Below are 16,898 nucleotides of genomic sequence, written 5' to 3' on the forward strand. Positions count from 1 at the left end.
GAGTTGGAGTGGGTGTGACAGAGGCCGGGAAGTCAAGGACAGGGTGGATATGAGGATGTGAGTATGGGTAATAGAATCGAGAGCTTGTGCCCAGGCAGTGATCTTGGTTAGTTTGTTTTGAGGTTTTCTAGTTGCTCTTACTTTATGTAACAGTGGCTTATTTTTTAGAACAACAAACAACTTGACATCTTTGAATGCCATGGCCCTCGGGCCGTCAGCTGTCTTGCCACAGCTCAGGAAGGTGCCCGAAAGCTGCTGGTTGTGGGATCTTATGACTGCACCATCAGTGTGCGTGACGCACGGAACGGACTGCTCCTCAGAACTCTGGAGGGCCACAGCAAAACCATCCTCTGCATGAAGGTAAGTGTAGTCTAGGAGAACAGGAGTTGTTTGGTTCAAGTGGATCTTTTTTTTTTTTTTAACCAAAAAATTTTTTTAATTGTACCAAAAGCTAGTAAATCATTGAGAGAATGAGATACATTTTAAATATAGGAGTGGAGATTGTTTGCCAATCCAGTTAAAGAAGAGGAGGAGCTAATCTGAGAAATACCTTGACGTTTCTGGTGGATTTAACAAATGCAAAACGAAGATAACATGAAACTCAGTCAAGAGGATAAAGTGAATGCATGCATGCTGAGTGGGAATGTTGAGAACACACACCTCTTTCCAGTGGAACGGTTTTGTGTGACATTTCCCATGCTGTCTACTGCATTTAGAGCACAGCCATATGGAAAAGAGCAGCGTGATTACAGTCCCCTTCTCCACACCTGGGTAGAGTGATAGGCTATTTTTTATGTATATTGACCGTGAAAGTGTATTTCACTGTAGAATGTGGGTATACTCTAATGCCTTTCTGAAGAGGCGACAAACCCAGTAACACATGCTCAGCTGACCAGAATAGAGTGCCTGGTGGTAGGGTAAGTTTCAGCTGAGAAAAGTTGTCTGAGAAACTTAATATATTATACCTAGTTCATGCTCGTCTCAAAATATGTTGAAAATTAAAATTTGCCAATATGCATTACAAGTTACAGAGGAAACTCAGAACTTTATACCAAAACAAACTCTGAATTTTTTTCCTTTAAGGTGGTGAACGACCTCGTATTCAGTGGCTCCAGCGATCAGTCAGTCCATGCCCACAACATTCACGTAAGCCATGCTGATGTAGTGTGAACAAATCTTGACTAGAAGTGGTAGACCTCTAGCAATTTGAATTAAGCCCTTTACCCAGTGATAAGTTTAATAATAATCCCTGTGCGTAAGCTCTTGGATAATGTGGAGCACCCTAGAAACTTGGACTTCATCAGAATGTTTAATGGGGACGGACTCATAAGTTTATGTGAGGTTTAGTTTAACTTGAGATAAATTGAGCATCTGAAGCTCTAAAAGTCGGTGTGACTTGTAGCTTAGAATAGCAACATGAAAACAACAGAGACTGCGCTCAGGCCACAGAGGCAGCTATAGTAGAATAGAAAAAGCATTGATGTTGGCACCATGGATAAGGAAATGACTTCTTTGATGCTCTCAGCTTCATGATCTGTAAACCTGGCATAATTCCACCCCATGGACTTGTCATCCAGAGCCGAGGAGATGACATAAGTGAAGGTACTTTGAGAGCTGTAAAATAATACAGATAGTATTATTGTGACCTTCCTCTTTCTGACACTGGGTTTTCTCCATCAGGATACATTTCATATATTTTGTATAGGTAACAAATGTTTGTGGGAACACTTCAGCTATTAAAATTAGAACAGCTACATATGTATACAAGCAAGACTCAGCTTGCCTCTCAGAACAGTAGAATCATAAGTCTTGAAAGTTGAAAAGAACTTTCAAAGTCAGCCTAGTGACCCTTCCCTCTCTTCTGACGCAGACTGGTGAGCTCGTGCGGATCTATAAAGGCCACAATCACGCAGTGACCGTGGTGAATATCCTAGGGAAAGTGATGGTGACTGCTTGCCTGGATAAATTTGTTCGTGTCTATGAGTTACAGGTAAAATTCAAATCTAGTCTTTTTGGTTGAATTATTTGGGAAGATTATCCGTTTGGGTTTCGTCTGGGGTGGGGCCCAGCAGGCTTCATTTTTCACACGCATGCTAGGTAATTATGAAGCAGCTGGTCCAGAGGGCGCCCTTTCAGAAACACTTCTCTGAGATGTATATAACGTATGTACATGTGTGTATGTGTGTATATATGTATAGGCATCAAAACTTAAATGGTTTCTGGAGAGTGACTATTCTCTAAAATCTGTATAGTTCTCCTTGTATGCAATTTCAGGTTTGAGACTTTGACCCTACCTGGTAATTGGTCTTATTATTTCTAATTATCAGCTACCCCCTTGGAGAGGGAGACTTATTAGAAAGACTGCCATTAAGTTGTATTTCTGTTAGAATGCTAGTAGCACTTCAGCTTAGCATCTCGTTACAGTTTTAAACCTGCCAAGGACCTTCGGAGATAACGCTTGTTAAACACAAGTGTAAATAACCTTAGCGCTCTGGCTATTTCTTTTCTCTGCCTAAGTCCCACGATCGATTGCAAGTTTACGGAGGACACAAGGACATGATTATGTGTATGACCATCCATAAAAGTATGGTGAGTATTATTTGCTGTATCAAGTATTTGCCTTTGAATGTGTTTACTAAAAATTCTACAAACGGATCAAAATGTCACTACCTGTCACTTCCAAAGGTGACATCTGTTCTGGTATGCTTCGTTTATTGAATGCCTTTTTGTGTCTTGGTATGATAATAGTGGAAGATTTCATTTTATACTAATAAAAACCCAAACCAAACTCATTGCTATTGAGTCGGCTCCGACTCATAGTGACTCTACAGGACAGAGTAGAACTGCCCCATAGGGTTTCCGAGGAGCGGCCAGTGGATTTGAACTGCTGACCTTCGGGATAGCAGCCGTAGCTCTTAACCACCGTGCCACCAGGGCTCCATTTCTACTAATAGCTAAAATAATTACAATAAAAATCTAATAACCACCATTAGTTAACGGTATTTAAGATGCTGCAAAAAAAAATTGAGTGGTGGTTTTTCCAAAGGCACTGTGATCTGAGCAGAACACTGGAACGGAGTCAGGAGATTGGGCCAGTGTGGCGTAGTCACTGGTGGACCTAAAAGCAGAAGCTAACTCTCTTAACCCTGCTAAGCTTTGGTTTATTTTATTTTTTAATTATGGGGTTGAACCAAAATGGATGTTTTTCAAACTGAGCGGTAAAACCCTTTGTTCCAATGAAATACAGAAAGCTGATATGTAACGTCCAATAGAAGCCACAGCCGCACCAGTTAAGATATGAAGGGTGTCTCTCACCCTGCTCCTCAGACCCTCAGCCACGGCCGCGAGAGTGGCTCTAAGGAGCACAGCCTAAAAGTCCCCAGACTAGAAGATCTACAAAATGCTTTTCGCATTCAGGTGCTCGGGGCTGGTCTTGGTTTTGTTTGGCATTACCTTCTTATATATAGCTGCCACAAGTAGCTTTGCGCTCTTTGAGGGTATTTTATATTTGTCTTTCTGAGTGTTGTTTTGGTCTGGTATCATTAATCTCTTTCTCCAGATCTACACCGGCTGTTACGACGGCAGCATTCAGGCTGTGAGGCTCAATCTGATGCAGAATTACCGCTGTTGGGTAAGGAGTGAAACTCTGCTTTTTTTGCCAGACTTAGGAGTTGCTTAACCCTAGGCGAATTTGTAGATCTTCATTATTACCAATTTAGCATTTTATATTTGAGCGTCTTCCTTATGCCTTCCATTGTAGAACAAGGAAGTTTAATTTTTAAAACCGCACAGAAAACACTTCTGTGTTTCTTGAATTAAAAGTCTACTTTAAGACATGAGGTATATTTAAATATCTTCTACTCAAAGGCTGTCTCCTAGGTGGGTTTTGCTGTGTTTTTATTATAAAAACAATACATGCTTACAAAAATATCAACAGTACAGAAGAATCAAAAGTGGAAGTGCTTGTTTTCATGACCTGCCCCCTGTACTCCACCCACTCCTCAGGGATTACGGATATTAATAGTTTTGGGGTTATCCTTGTCAGTTTAGAAGAGTAGGAAGATAAAAATTTGTAGTCTTGGAGTTCTGAATCTCAGTTCACTGGGCTAAATTTCGCGGCTTTTTGTGGGGGTGGGGACTGGTGATTAACTGACTCTCAAAACTCTCACACTGTGCCTTATAAATAAACATTACTTTGTTTCATTGGTTCTACTATTTGTAGTGTCCAGAGAAAAACTTACGGCACTGATCCCCGCCCCGTTCCCGTCCACCACCCCGCGCCTGACTTCTAACCTTCTTTCCAGCGTTAATGGAATAAACTTGATGCTCTCCATTTTTTAATTTCATTTTGGGCGTCTTCAGAGCCTAAATACTTACCAGCTTTTCATCCATTCCTACCTTTGTTTTAGTCTTCTCGACGAAGGCAAGCAGAGTCAAGTACAGCAGGATCCAGAATACACGGATAGAGAATTAATCCACGTAGAAAAGCAGGGACAACACTTTCTGGTTTTAAAGATGGAGGGATAGGATAGTTCAGAGGACACAAATCTGCATTACCCTTTAGAAATGAGCATGGTACAGTCACAAAGTTTACCACAAAAAGCCATTAGGGGAAAAGCCCAGAGAAAGAGGCGCTATGCTTTCTGACTAAGAAGTGAAATGGAACTACCTAAGCAAATTTAGAGTCAAAAAAAAGTAGGTAATCACAAGATTGTGATTAAAGTGCTGGAGATCTCGGGTAATGTTAGCCTTCTGCGGTAACCACCATTTTCTACAACAAATACTTCTACAAGTGTAGTTTTCTTTTTTGTTGTTGTGGTTAGGTGCCGTCGAGTCGGTTCTGACTCATAGTGACCCTATAGGATGGAGTAGAAGTGCCCCACAGGGTTTCCAAGGAGCAGCTGGTGGGTTTGAAGTGCCAGTCTTTTGGTTAGCAACTGAGCTCTTAACCAGTACACCACCAGGGCTCCATTGTCTTTACTAGACATTTATGTCTTCAGATTAACAAGCCAACAGTTTTTTCAAATTGTTAAGAAATACAACCCTTTCAATATTATACAAAAGTTACTTGCCTTTTTAAATGAATAGAATGAGATGGAAACTCAGTTTATGATGACAAGGTATAAAGTATGATCTAAGCTGAATTTTACAGTAACTCATCTGTGAATGTCTGCTAACCTTTTCCTTATCTGTCTAACAAGTCAGTAGACTCCAGTTTTTTCAAGGTTTCTCACTGTATTGATAGCTAATTTTGGTTACTTCTAGCTTTGTTATACTTTCTAGCAAAGAATAAAGAGCATATTTTCTGCGTCCACAATACTTGCGGGGTAAAAGTGAGGAAAGTTCCGATTGCACATTTCTCAGATGTTGTAACCGAGTCTTCGCATCGTTTTTCCCTCCAGTGGCATGGCTGCACGCTGATATTTGGTGTCATAGACCATTTGAAACAACACTTGCTGACTGACCACACTAACCCGAACTTTCAAACCCTGAAATGTCGCTGGAAGAACTGTGATGCTTTTTTCACTGCTAGGAAAGGATCCAAACAGGTATGTTAGTGGGCCTGGAGGTTAACCTGGGGTTCTGTAGACTGCTTAGAGCAGGGTCTGCAGACTACAGCCCATGGGTCAGATCTGGCCCTCTGCCTGTTTATTGGAACACATCCACACCCATTTGTTGACCCACTGTCCGTGGCCGCTTTTGTACTAGTTGTGACAAGTACTGTACAGCCTGCAAAGCCTGAAATATTTTCTGTCTGGCCCTTTACAGAAGTTTGCCAACCCCTGGCTTAGAGGACAGTTTGGTTGAATTCCACAATTTGGATAATTTGGTTGATTCTTGAATACATCCCAGGTATCACTTTAAGGGAAAAGATATTCAAATAACCAGACACAATTCTTTTCTGTTCCCCTTTAGCAATTGAGCTATCTAGGATTTTTTTTTTTTTTTCTAAATAAATAACTAAGACAAAGGCCAAGTGGCTCTCAAATTCTTTTGCTTTATTAGACTGTTCAGAATTGCAACAAATAGGGAGGCCTAGGCATTTTTCTTTTTAGAAAAGAAACTGGTATTGGTAGTGAGGTTTCGAAGGAGGAGTTACTGGGTAATTTTGAGTTTTGAGTAAAGAACCTAACAAGAATGTTTTCATGTGTTTCAAATCCAGTGTCTGAACCCAGAGGTTTATTATGATGTCCTGTGCTAAGACGGGAACTCATTTTTAAGTGCATAGTTTCGTGTAAATTAGCGAAGCGTGGGCTCAGAACTCATAGGTACCATTTACCTATAGATCCTGTTTCGAGTGTAGGATAGGGCTTTCCTTGACTTTGCTACTGACTGTTCCTCATGGGCCCTTTTTCCCTTTATTCCTAGGATGCTGCAGGACACATTGAACGACATGCTGAAGATGACAGCAAAATTGATTCATGAAGTTTTCTGCCTCCCATGTTGGGAAGTCATTAGTTTGAATCTTTTCACATCCGCCCGTCACATAAGCCTTCCTCTTCCCTTTCTCAGTGAAGCAGGGAAGGAGAAAGCGGCTCCCGTGCCAGGCTTACCAATAACATGTCTGGGCAGCTCTGTGGGATGATAGGTTACACTTTAAGTTCTTGCTGGAGGTGTGTCAAATTTAAACCGATATTAAGGAATTATAGTCCTCTGGGGCATTTCGGCATAGTGATTTATGCTACTAGTGTTCTCCAGATGTTTGTTAAAGATACAGATCTTAATTGGTTACCCTCATCGTATGCATACTTTACTGATTTTCGGTTTGTAAATTCTAGTTTACGTTCTCATGATGGTTTAAACCTGTAGTCAGGCTTTTAAGTCCAGGCTTTTAGTTTGTTCAAAAGCTAGGTTTTCAGAATCAGTTTTGATTTCTCCAGTTGTAATAACTGGATGTAAAATTGGAAGCAGTAGTCTCCTTTCTTAGCAATGATGTGCAGTGTGTTTCAGTGTTCTCCTGCTTTATAGATGCTTTATAGATGGACAGAGCGGGCTTTCTCAGTGCTAAAGGATGCACAGTTAGACCCTAACAGTTAGCATGGCTGCTCTGCTGACGATACCTCAGGATTCACAAAGCAGATCACATCAGGAGAGGTCCCCACAGGCAGCACTTCCTAGTGAACCGCTACAAGTTTGGATAGAGTGCTCCTGCCAGGCAGCGCACAGACCTCGTGTCTAGCTTTACGTTCTGCCGCTGCTCTGGGTGCTTACTGCTGTGGGTACTGTCAGGCTGCTGGGGCTGGAGCCTTCATCTCTTTTTCCAGTTTCTGACTATCCAAGCCTATGGTGGGTTTGAAACCTTCTGGTTTGCTCCATTTCCAGCCCATGTCTCCCTACCATCTAGCTGTCTGGACAGGTGGCAGCCTCAAGTACCTCCTCTGTCCCCATAGGGTGCCTCCAGTACTCAGGAGTAGGGAGTTAGGATGAAGCATCTGCATACAGTTTTTAGAGCCTTACACAGGCTTCTTAGAGACTTATTTCTGGAAACCAGTGTCAGCCTTCACCACTCCGCTAGCTGGGAGAGAAGAGTGGAGCATGGTGAAGGCAAAGCATCTCCTGTCCGTTGACAGCGGCCACATTAACAGAGCCTCAGTGGAGCTACTTTCTTTTTGAAGTTCTCTGGACTTGTATCAGTAAAGCTGTAGAAATGTGGTTTTCCAACCTTTTGTTATCGGATCCTAAAAAACTCAGAACAGGTCCTTCAGAGAGAAACAGCCCCGCGCCGCATGCCAGGCTTCACGGTGTGAGGCCTGTTGTTTCCTAGAAATGCAGAGCTTCCAGGCCCATTGGCGCCTGTCAGTGCACACGGTCCACTCACATGGCTTCGCTCAGGCTCGGGGGCAGGGGCTCCTCCCTGAAGGCCTCTGGAGCGTCTGCGAACCCCTGAGGTGATGTGCAGAACTATAGGTTCTTCTTTCCACGAAAGGTGCCAGTGGTTATTATTAGATCCCAAAACTGGTACCAGCTAATCTAGGAGCTACTATGAAATAATGAAAGGCCTGGCAGAGGGTTTGCTCCTGTCCTTGTGAGTGGGGAACTGTTTTGTTCACCACATTGTTGAGATTTACATGATGCTTAGAGGAACAGAGAAGGTTCTGTTCATAAAGTGTATTTGTGCTGTTTCTGTATGAAGTTACAAAACTTCCCAGCTCCCATCCCTACTTCTTGTAAGGGTGACCAGAGAAACCGAGCTGTTCTGTGATCTTGGGTGCAGTGATTTCCCAGGAAAGTACATTTGAACTTACTGGTAAACCCAGCGTTTTTTGCTGGGCAGTGTGAGCCTTGCTCTGTTGTGTACATGGCCTTCTGTCCTGACTGCCGATGTGTGAAAAGATGAGAGTGGTGCAGCCTTGGTACAACAGGAAGGGATACATGAGGTGTCAGGCAGTTGTGGGGGAATTTTTGAGGGTATTTTTTTTTTTTTTTTTATCAGCAGATTGGTTGGATCAGTCAGGGCTATGATTTAGACTTGATTCGGGAGACTTGTGTGCACTGTACCTGCCTGTGTGTGAGCATGTATGAATGCTCCTGTGTATGTGTGTGTGCACGTGCTCACCTATACTTGTCATATTTTTCCTCATTTCACTAAAGTTTTCTTTGAAGGGGCGGTGGTAACATCTTTATTTCAAGAACATGTGAAATCCTTTTAACACCAGCTTAGTGTGTTACCCGGAATGTACCATTCTAGCCATTTAGAAATAAAGGTACCATAAGCATCTTGACTGCTTATGTGTGTGTTAATACTTTTAAGGGTCTTAAAAGTTATTCAGAGTGTTGACTATTTTTAAAGCCTTCCACCATGTTGTGACTGAGTCTAGCCCTCTGCTTCCCCTCAGAGGAGAGCTGTGGCTCAGGGATTTGTGTGGACTCTGAAGTTAGTACCTTAGTGAAGGAAGGAAGCTGTTAAATGGCCTGACAAGAAACCTGCTCGTTTCTTGGAAGTCATTGGAGCCCATTTGAGAATGTTGTTTTGAATTGCCTTTTCTTACTGCTAAAGGCTGGAAGCCAAGAAGACTCCTGCATAAATCTTTTTATGTCCATATGCTCGTGTCTTCATGGCAGTTTGTTCTGGTAAAACATCAGTTACTTCAGGTTTTATGCTGAAGTTTTTAATCAGGTTCAAAAGTATATTTTGACATACTCCTCTACTTGGTTTAAAGTAAGCAAATACAATGAAAGCAAAGAAATGTCTCCAGCAGACATTACTTGAGTTTGAGGGGAAGTCATTGCAGCTGCGCTCCTGCTGTTGTAGGGATGTTGTTTCCCTCAGAAGAGCTAGCAGTTGAGTGTTTAACTCCTACTGTCTACACACACTTCACGGGCAGCGTTATTGCGGTGTAAGTGATTGTTTGCCTAGCAAAGGGTTTCTGCTTTGGTAGATTGTACAGTGGACGGCTTTAGTAGCTAGGCACGTGGATGATTTGGTGGGAGTAGGTGTAACCATAGTGGAATGGTATGGTATTTTTTATGGAGGGAATTCATTGGAGATTGGCAGATTGACATATATTGACAAGTGGGATTTGAACAGCACGTACCCTCTGGTTTGCTCAAATAACTGCAATTTAAATACACTTACTTATAAATTTTGTTTCCCTTACCTTCAGGAGAGTTTCTAGAGCTGTCATGAAGGCCATGCCTGACACATTTATAAAGCAGTGGTTTCATCCCTGCCCCGAATCATCAGGATCCTCAGAGCTTAAGGGAAGCAGTCTAATGGGTAGGAATAGCCCCTGCAGTGGAGGTGCTCAGGCCGTACTGAGTTCCACGAGCAAGTGGATGTGAGCGCCTCATGTAAACCAAGCCTATCACTCACCAGACTGCTGTCCCTCTAACCCCGCCTCCAACCCCCACGGAAGTAGCCTGCTGGGTCTGTGGTGACTGGAGTGCCCCAGGTATGCTTTAAATTCAAGATGGTAGCCTAAGGAATTGGGAGAGGAGGGAGTCACAGAGGAAGGGCCATTGGACGTCTTTTTCCTGGTTAAGAGAAATACATGCCCTAGAGCTGCTCCAGCATCCTTGGTTTCTGAATTTTTTTTTTTTAAATATTGAATATGGATCTAGAAGAATAAAATCAGATAACACTTAACTGCAAAAATGTTTATAAGCAAATAGCTTAACCTTCTTAAATTTTGGTATAAAGCCGTGAACTTCATAACTTTGTAAAACAAATAAAAAGCAAATACAAGAGGAAAATAAAGTACTTTTACAGATTGGCTAACTTTTTCTTATCTTGTCCGCATATTTGTAGCCAACCCTTTCTCTTCCATGCTGGTATAGAGAGCAAGAAGGAATTGGGTAGAAAACGCAGATGGTTTTAGATAAGCCAGAGTCCATGGTCCAGACAAGCATGGCAGACAGCTACATTCAAGGATTTTGTCCAAGGTCCTACAACAGGTCAGTTATTGAGTGGAGGAGCTAGGATTGAAAACTCGATCTCTGCTCCATCCCACTCAGGTAGCGGCCCCTCCAGTTGTAGGTAGCCCATTCTTTTTCTGTACACCAGCAGCTGTCCCCCTTCCTCGCGTGTCTTGGAAAGTATCTGAACAACTCCTATGCTCAATAAATAGCCACAGGCACGATTAAAGTAAGTTCTGGGGTTTCTCTGTTTTGTTTTTTGAGGGGGAGGGGTCTGTTTTTTCCATTGTTCTGTTCTGAAATTGTGATAAAATAGTGTAAGATTGGAAGCCATTCAGTCCTGCTGTGGCAGCTATCTAAGTGTAAGAAGACAAAACACAAGGAAAATAGCCATACACATGCCTTTATTCAGACAGCACTTGTCAGAATGTAGCCAGACTATGCGTGGGACAACCCGAAGTATCAGCCTTGTCCCGCTGAGCTGGTTTACCCTAGAGTGGGCCCGCCTGAAACAGGCAGAACCAGTGTCAGTTGGGTTCCTGTTCCATGGGTGGGCTCACGTAATGGTGACGGAGGGCTCAGCACAAGGAACCACCGAACCAGCCAGTTGCCATCAAGGCCGTTCCAACTCGTGTTGACCCCATGTGTTGCCGAGGACGGTGCTCCATAGGGTTTTCAATGGCTGTCATTGTTCAGAAGTAGATTGCCAGGCCTTTCTTCTGAGGCACCTCTGGATGGATTCGAACTGCCAGCCAAATGAGGCTTATACCACCCGGGGACTCTGCCATCGGCAAAGGCCCTGCAGACAGCTCAGGAGGGGTCAAAACCTTTGCATTTAGTTCAGAGCCAAGTCATCTCAGAATGGGAGCAAATCTCGGAGGTGCTTGTCTCCCTGTGATAAAGGAACAAAGTTCTCCCTACTGCATTCCATAACTAAAGGATCAGGCTGAGCATGAAAGATAACAGATGCTGGGAAGCCGCTTGAGGGATTAAGTGGAAGAGGAACGAGAAAGAGGTGCCTGGAGGCCTGTTGGGGTACAGCTACCAGCTCCTTTGAGGTAAGTGGTTCTAGCAGTGTTGGCTAAAACTGAAATCCTGAGTCATCCTGATGGCCTTGGAGAGGCCGTCCTGGTTCAGGCATACATGGTGAGCTGCAGCCACTGAAAGACGAAGCCCAGAGATCAGAATGGAAACAGAGGAAGAGACCCCAGCCTGAGGATTTTACAGGGTGGGGGGAAGGGAACAGCCTCAGCATGCCGGACACTGGGAGTGTTTTCCCAGAAGCAGAGATTCCCTGCCTGGCCTCCCGAGCTCGTCTAGGGAGGCAGGTGTTTCCCAGCATGAAGTCACCGTGGGAGCTGAGGCCCATGGAGCCTTCCCCCAGTACGTGTGCCCTGTGAGCCATAATCCCGGCTCACTTCCTTTCTCTAGACTCCTTTCCCATACCATCCACCACCACCATTTGGAAAGTGAGGAAAACACAGTGGGTCAGGCTGCTTTGCTGGCTCATCTACCTTGAACGAAGGTGTGGGGGAGCTCGCTCCCTCTCTGTGCTTTACCTCTAGAACGTTGAGCTTGATGATACCATCTCCATCCTTGTCAAATGCATTGAAAGCTCCTGTGGGGAAGAATGCAGAAGCTCGGGGCCAGTGATGGGCTCACCCTGCTCCACTACTGTTACTACTTAGGAGGGTCACGCACTAAGTGCTGTCCTGCAGCACAAATGTCTGCCCGCAGAGTGTCACCCATAACCCTCACCGTGTCATCTCATTCTGAGCCTAACGAGGGCCTCTGCCTTTGATCAGCCTGGGTGGAACAGACTGAAAGATTATGACCTACGCGCAGCTATCCCTGCGGGAGGACAGGCTGGACGGCTGTGAGAGAGAAGGGCAGCCCCCACTTACTGAACATGCCCTCCAGCCTGACGAAGCAGCAGATGAAGCTATCGAAGTCGATGTTCATGTGCCTGTCCGCGTAGCGCATGGTGATGATGTCATAGAGCTGGCAGTTGAGGTGGAACCCTGCGGAGGGGGCCTTGTTAGGAAGGGAGGCAGAGTTCAGGCCTGTGTTCTATTTTCCCCCTGCCTCTTGGGGCCCTGTCCTCTTTCTCACTCCACTCAGGACTGGGAAAGGAAAACCAGAAGCCCTTTCTCCCCCCTTTCCTCAGAAGGGCCCTAGTAGCCTTGGCCCCCTCACTCCTCCCTCCAGCTCCCTTCTGCAGCCGGCCTTCTTCCCTGGCACCTGCATCATTGACTGCATTTCGCATCTCATAGCTGTTGATGGTGCCAGACTGGTCTGCATCATAGTGTTTGAAAATTTTCTGGCAATAGAAAATTTGAGGACAGAGGTCAACACACGAAGCTCCAGAATCAACTCCTTCATTCCCACCTTTCCTTCCCTTCCCACCTGCCAGGACTTAATCTTCTTCCAGAGGTGATGAAACTCTTGCAGATTCAGCCTCCCAGAGCCGTCTGTCTGGAGGGAGAGGTCAGGGCTACAGAGCAGATAGCAAGCCCCCCTGGATGGGAAAGTGGCCCTACAGGAAGGCCCTGTCCGGGTGTTCAGCCCTCACCTCCACCCCTCCTCAGTCAGTGCCTGTCTGTAACCCAGGGAGCGCGTCTCCTAAGAACCACCTTTGCTTGGCAGGACCTGAGGGTTAGGGCCCTGTTACAGCCGATGTCTTTCCCAGCTCCTGTCCCCTCAGCCCCGTGTGGACCAGCACCAGGATGTTGTAAGTCAGGACCTCCTTAAGTCTTTCCTTGGGCACAAATTCATGCCCCCCTGCTTGACTGGGCCCCCCCCTTGTTGGGCTGCACAGGGGCCAATGACAGGGTTGGGAAGAGCTGGCAGGAAGGATACGTCCATGAGGGCGATCATGCTCCGGCAGGACTCCAGCGTGAACCCCTGTGTCTTCAGGTCCTTATCTGGGGGTATGGAGAGGGTTGAGGAGCTGCTTTCAGATAATGGCCCCATGCCCATCCCCACATGCAGTCTGAGCCACTCACGTTTGTTCACAACTGTGTTAAGGACATTCTTGAGCTCATCTGCGCTGATCTCCATATCCTGAGGAGGAAAGAAGGCAGAGTCCAGCAGCTGACGGAGCAGGGGCTTCAGAACAAATCCCACTGTCCGTGTTCATAAAATCCCTGTCAGCGCTATTCTGTCACGGGGAAGCTGGGCTTTTCTGAGGGGCCTGATCCTGCACCCTCCCCTGTCCAGGCTGCAGTGGGCCCCTCAGGGCAAAAAGGCCTCTGACACGCCCAGTGGACGTGTCAAGGACTTGTGGAATTTTTTTGCTACACGCATGTATCCCTGGATCCACCAAAAGCCAGAAGTGACCTCTTCTGCATAAGAATGAAATAAGCGGTCACTTGAGTGGTTAATCAAGGTGCGAGGGAGGCACCTGTGAGCCTTGGGAGGGGGGTACTTACGTCGCCGGCTATCTGCCTGAAGATATTCCGGAACTGCTGCAGTTCCTCACCTTCCTGGTCACTGTGGCTGGTGTATGGCTGTGAACGGACAAGGGAAGACAGTCCACGGGGAGCAGGGAGGTAGGCAGGCCCATGAAGAACGTTCCTTCTGGGCTGATGGAGCCGGGGTACCTACAACAGCCCTGGGTGGCCGCAGAGACTGGGGTGCAGGGGCAGACGCTTCTCCTCCATAGTCAGGCCTGGTGAGCTGGAGTGAGAATCACCTCCGCCCCAACAACTCCTCACTCCATGCCTCTCCAGGCCCAGGCACCCCAACCAAAGGGGATGTATGAGACATGCAGACACATGGACAGCCCTATTTAGGCACCCCCGCTCCACCCCCCGGTTAGAGCCCTTCCACTGTTTTGAGCCTGACCATCCCAACCAAGCATGCCCAGCAGGTCAAAAGTCATCAGGCCATTCTGATTCCTCCAGCCTCTGTCATCAAGGACAAGTCCTCAGAGGACACCCTTCCCCACTCCATTGCATGGTCATTTAGGATAGAGGAGGTGACCCTGGATTTGCCTGGGACTTTCGCCCCTTAACCGCGCTCCCACTTGTTTTATACCACCATCTCTTCCCACTCCAATCCAACACCCTCCCCTGAGCTCTGGAGGACCACATTTCTGCTACCATTCTTTATCCCCCATGTCATGAGGACACCATGAGACAGGAGTTGTTCAGGGTCAAGCTGATTCTGTCTCAGGCTCTGCCTCTTCCTGTCATTGTCCTGGCTGATAAGTACCAGTGGGAAGGCTCAGCTTGTCATTCCTAGGCTTGGTGTAGCAGCGAACCCCCAAGACATTCACCCAAGCAGCATCCCAAATTTTAGGGCAACTTGCTTGCTGAAAAAAAAGGTCAGTGGACCAAAACCATACCTCTAGATGTTAAAGAGACATCCTACCTCTGGGACCCCCAACCCCATGCACCCCAAGAGCATAGGAGGACCCCTTTTGCATGCTAGTCCCATTCTTGCTGTATGCTCCAGAAACCTGTGGGGATTTCTCTGGCTTATCAGGGCTTGTTCTGTCTTTGCCCTCTGATTCGTGGTCCACATCCAGCTCCTTGTTGCTGTTTGCTCTGTCCGAAACGAAGATGATTGGCTGAAGACGAGGAAAGTGGGGAAAGGGTAAGAAAGAAGCAAGGATTATAGGCTAAGGGGCACACTAAGGCAGCTTCCCTCCTGGAGCAGCTCTGGGTTATGAACAGAGGAAAGGAGCAGAGTCAGGAGCTCTTGAACCTCAGTTCAAGTTCCATCTCGGCCATGAAGAAGCTGTGTGACTTGGGGAAAGATGCTGTCTTTCTGGACCCAGTTCCTCATCTCTTAGTGCCCGCCCTGCTTCTCCATATGGTGCAGTTATGAGGGTTAAGTAAGGTAGTAGATGTGAAACGGTAGGAGTGTGGAAAGCAGCATGATCTGGGGCAGTGGTTTTCGCAGGTTTTGTCGACTTTGGAAACACTGTTGGAATTAGACTTCTCAGGAGTCCCGTGCATAGAAAGCCATTAAAGCAGAGCCTCTCTGGTTGGTGGGGAGGGCAGAGTCCTTTCCCACTGGCACCCCCACATCACCATGGCAGCTACTGAGACACCTCCAAGGGCCTCTAGGACTCTGCTGAGTACAGTTTGGGAAAAAGATTAGCGAAATGGTCAGTGGGTGAGAGGTTTCAGAACACAAGGCTGGAATCGCAGCCATGCCCCTTACACATAAGGCATAGCTCTGGTGTCAGTTTACTCACCATTAATGGGGCTGTCAGAACCTGCTTTGCCCTTGTTATTGTCGGGATCAAATGAGATACTGAAATTGTACTACAAAACCATTTAAGGTGCTACACAAATAGAAGGGGTATTTTCAACATAGGCTCATGCAGTGAGAGGCTATGACGGGGGAGCCCTGCTGCAGGCTGTGCCAGTACTGGTTGGTGCTACACACCCTGCAGGAAAGACCAGAGGGAAGCTGTGCTGTCGGGGCTGGGGCTGCAGTCAGAGGGCAGTGAGACAGTCACAGTCTCAGAGCAGCAAAGGAGCCTGACGTCTCTCTGAACCTCCCTCTGTCTTCCGTGGTTCATCTAGACAGCTCAAATGAACAGGCCCGTAGAAACAGCTCCTCCAGCTGGCTCATGTGCCCCTGGGCTCCCAGCAGACCTCAAAGGCCCTGGCTAGCTTTACCTTCTAAGCAAAGGGGATCCTGGAGCAAGTGGGTGGTCACAAGCTGAGGGGGGATATGTGCCAGTAGACATGGTGTGGCCATGGGGCACCCCTGCCAAACATACATCTCCCGGCCCAAGAGTGAGTCAGCAACACAAACCCTGGAGTCTGAGAGGCCTGAGCCAGAAACACAAGCTTTGGAGTAGACAGACAGGTTTTCCAGCTCCAGTTTCGCCCCTCCAGTTGTGTGTCCTTAAACAAGTCACTTCACTTCTTTGTATCCTCACCTATAAAATTGAACTGGGAAAAAAAGTTTTACCCTTAACACGGTGCCTGGCACATTGTTTGATGAGTGTCAGCTCTAGCCTGGGCCAGCTTTAGCACTTGATGATCCTGGAATGGATCTTCCCAAGCAGCGCAAACACCAACACCACACCTCGTCTGAATGCATGTGGCTACTGCCCCATGGGCTCAAGGATGCCCAAAGGTCAACCGTTTCTGGACGGCACTCTGGGCAGTCAAACCAAAATTCTAAAAGGGGTATGCATTACCGTGGCCATAATTCCCCTGGGAAATTTATGGGGTAAATGAAGTGAGGATGGGGGTAGAAAAGAGTTTGAGTTGCTAACAGAAACCAAACCAAACCCGTTACCATCGAGTTGATTCCAACTCATAGCAACCCTACAGCTGTAATATTAGGTTCCAAAAGCATACAAAGAACCTTGGTCCCAGATGAAAGCTTTGCTCTAAGGCCTCTGAGATGCCCTTAGCACACACAGTCACCTTTAGGGGCCACATTTTTGCAGCAGAGTGGATATAGCCAGAACGCCCAGGAGGGGCTGTTAGAGGCTCTAGTGAATCGGTGGAAGAAGGCAACAACCCAAGGCTTCGGGAGGGGAAACTGCTCAGGTAGCTTTCTTTCTTCCT

The 16,898-nt window shown here is 46.4% G+C and overlaps 2 protein-coding genes across 17 annotated transcripts in view; one reads left to right on the plus strand and one right to left on the minus strand.

Moving 5' to 3' along the window:
• Positions 1 to 15,503, plus strand: part of ZNF106 (zinc finger protein 106) — a 97,342-nt gene extending 81,839 nt beyond the window's left edge. For all 13 annotated transcript variants that reach the window (XM_023558718.2, XM_023558725.2, XM_023558729.2 and 10 more), the window contains 7 exons: positions 169 to 360; positions 1,084 to 1,146; positions 1,871 to 1,990; positions 2,518 to 2,589; positions 3,560 to 3,631; positions 5,403 to 5,549; positions 6,370 to 15,503. In XM_023558718.2, coding sequence (XP_023414486.2) covers positions 169 to 360; positions 1,084 to 1,146; positions 1,871 to 1,990; positions 2,518 to 2,589; positions 3,560 to 3,631; positions 5,403 to 5,549; positions 6,370 to 6,426 — 723 coding nt within the window. In that variant the 3' untranslated portion in view covers positions 6,427 to 15,503. The remainder of the gene's footprint in view (positions 1 to 168; positions 361 to 1,083; positions 1,147 to 1,870; positions 1,991 to 2,517; positions 2,590 to 3,559; positions 3,632 to 5,402; positions 5,550 to 6,369) is intronic.
• CAPN3 (calpain 3) overlaps positions 10,550 to 16,898 on the minus strand; it is a 54,891-nt gene continuing 48,542 nt past the window's right edge. For 3 of the 4 annotated variants that reach the window (XM_064292109.1, XM_064292110.1, XM_064292107.1), the window contains 8 exons: positions 13,788 to 13,865; positions 13,362 to 13,419; positions 13,216 to 13,280; positions 12,763 to 12,831; positions 12,598 to 12,676; positions 12,261 to 12,377; positions 11,916 to 11,974; positions 10,550 to 11,516 (listed from right to left, as the gene is read on the minus strand). In XM_064292109.1, the coding sequence (XP_064148179.1) occupies positions 11,490 to 11,516; positions 11,916 to 11,974; positions 12,261 to 12,377; positions 12,598 to 12,676; positions 12,763 to 12,831; positions 13,216 to 13,280; positions 13,362 to 13,419; positions 13,788 to 13,865 (552 nt within the window). In that variant the 3' untranslated portion in view covers positions 10,550 to 11,489. Of the gene's footprint in view, positions 11,517 to 11,915; positions 11,975 to 12,260; positions 12,378 to 12,597; positions 12,677 to 12,762; positions 12,832 to 13,215; positions 13,281 to 13,361; positions 13,420 to 13,787; positions 13,866 to 14,818; positions 14,930 to 16,898 lie in introns of all 4 variants that reach the window. The other variant, XM_064292108.1, reaches the window with a different exon arrangement.

Source organism: Loxodonta africana, chromosome 10 (assembly GCF_030014295.1).
Source record: "Loxodonta africana isolate mLoxAfr1 chromosome 10, mLoxAfr1.hap2, whole genome shotgun sequence".
Taxonomy (NCBI): Eukaryota; Metazoa; Chordata; class Mammalia; order Proboscidea; family Elephantidae; genus Loxodonta; species Loxodonta africana.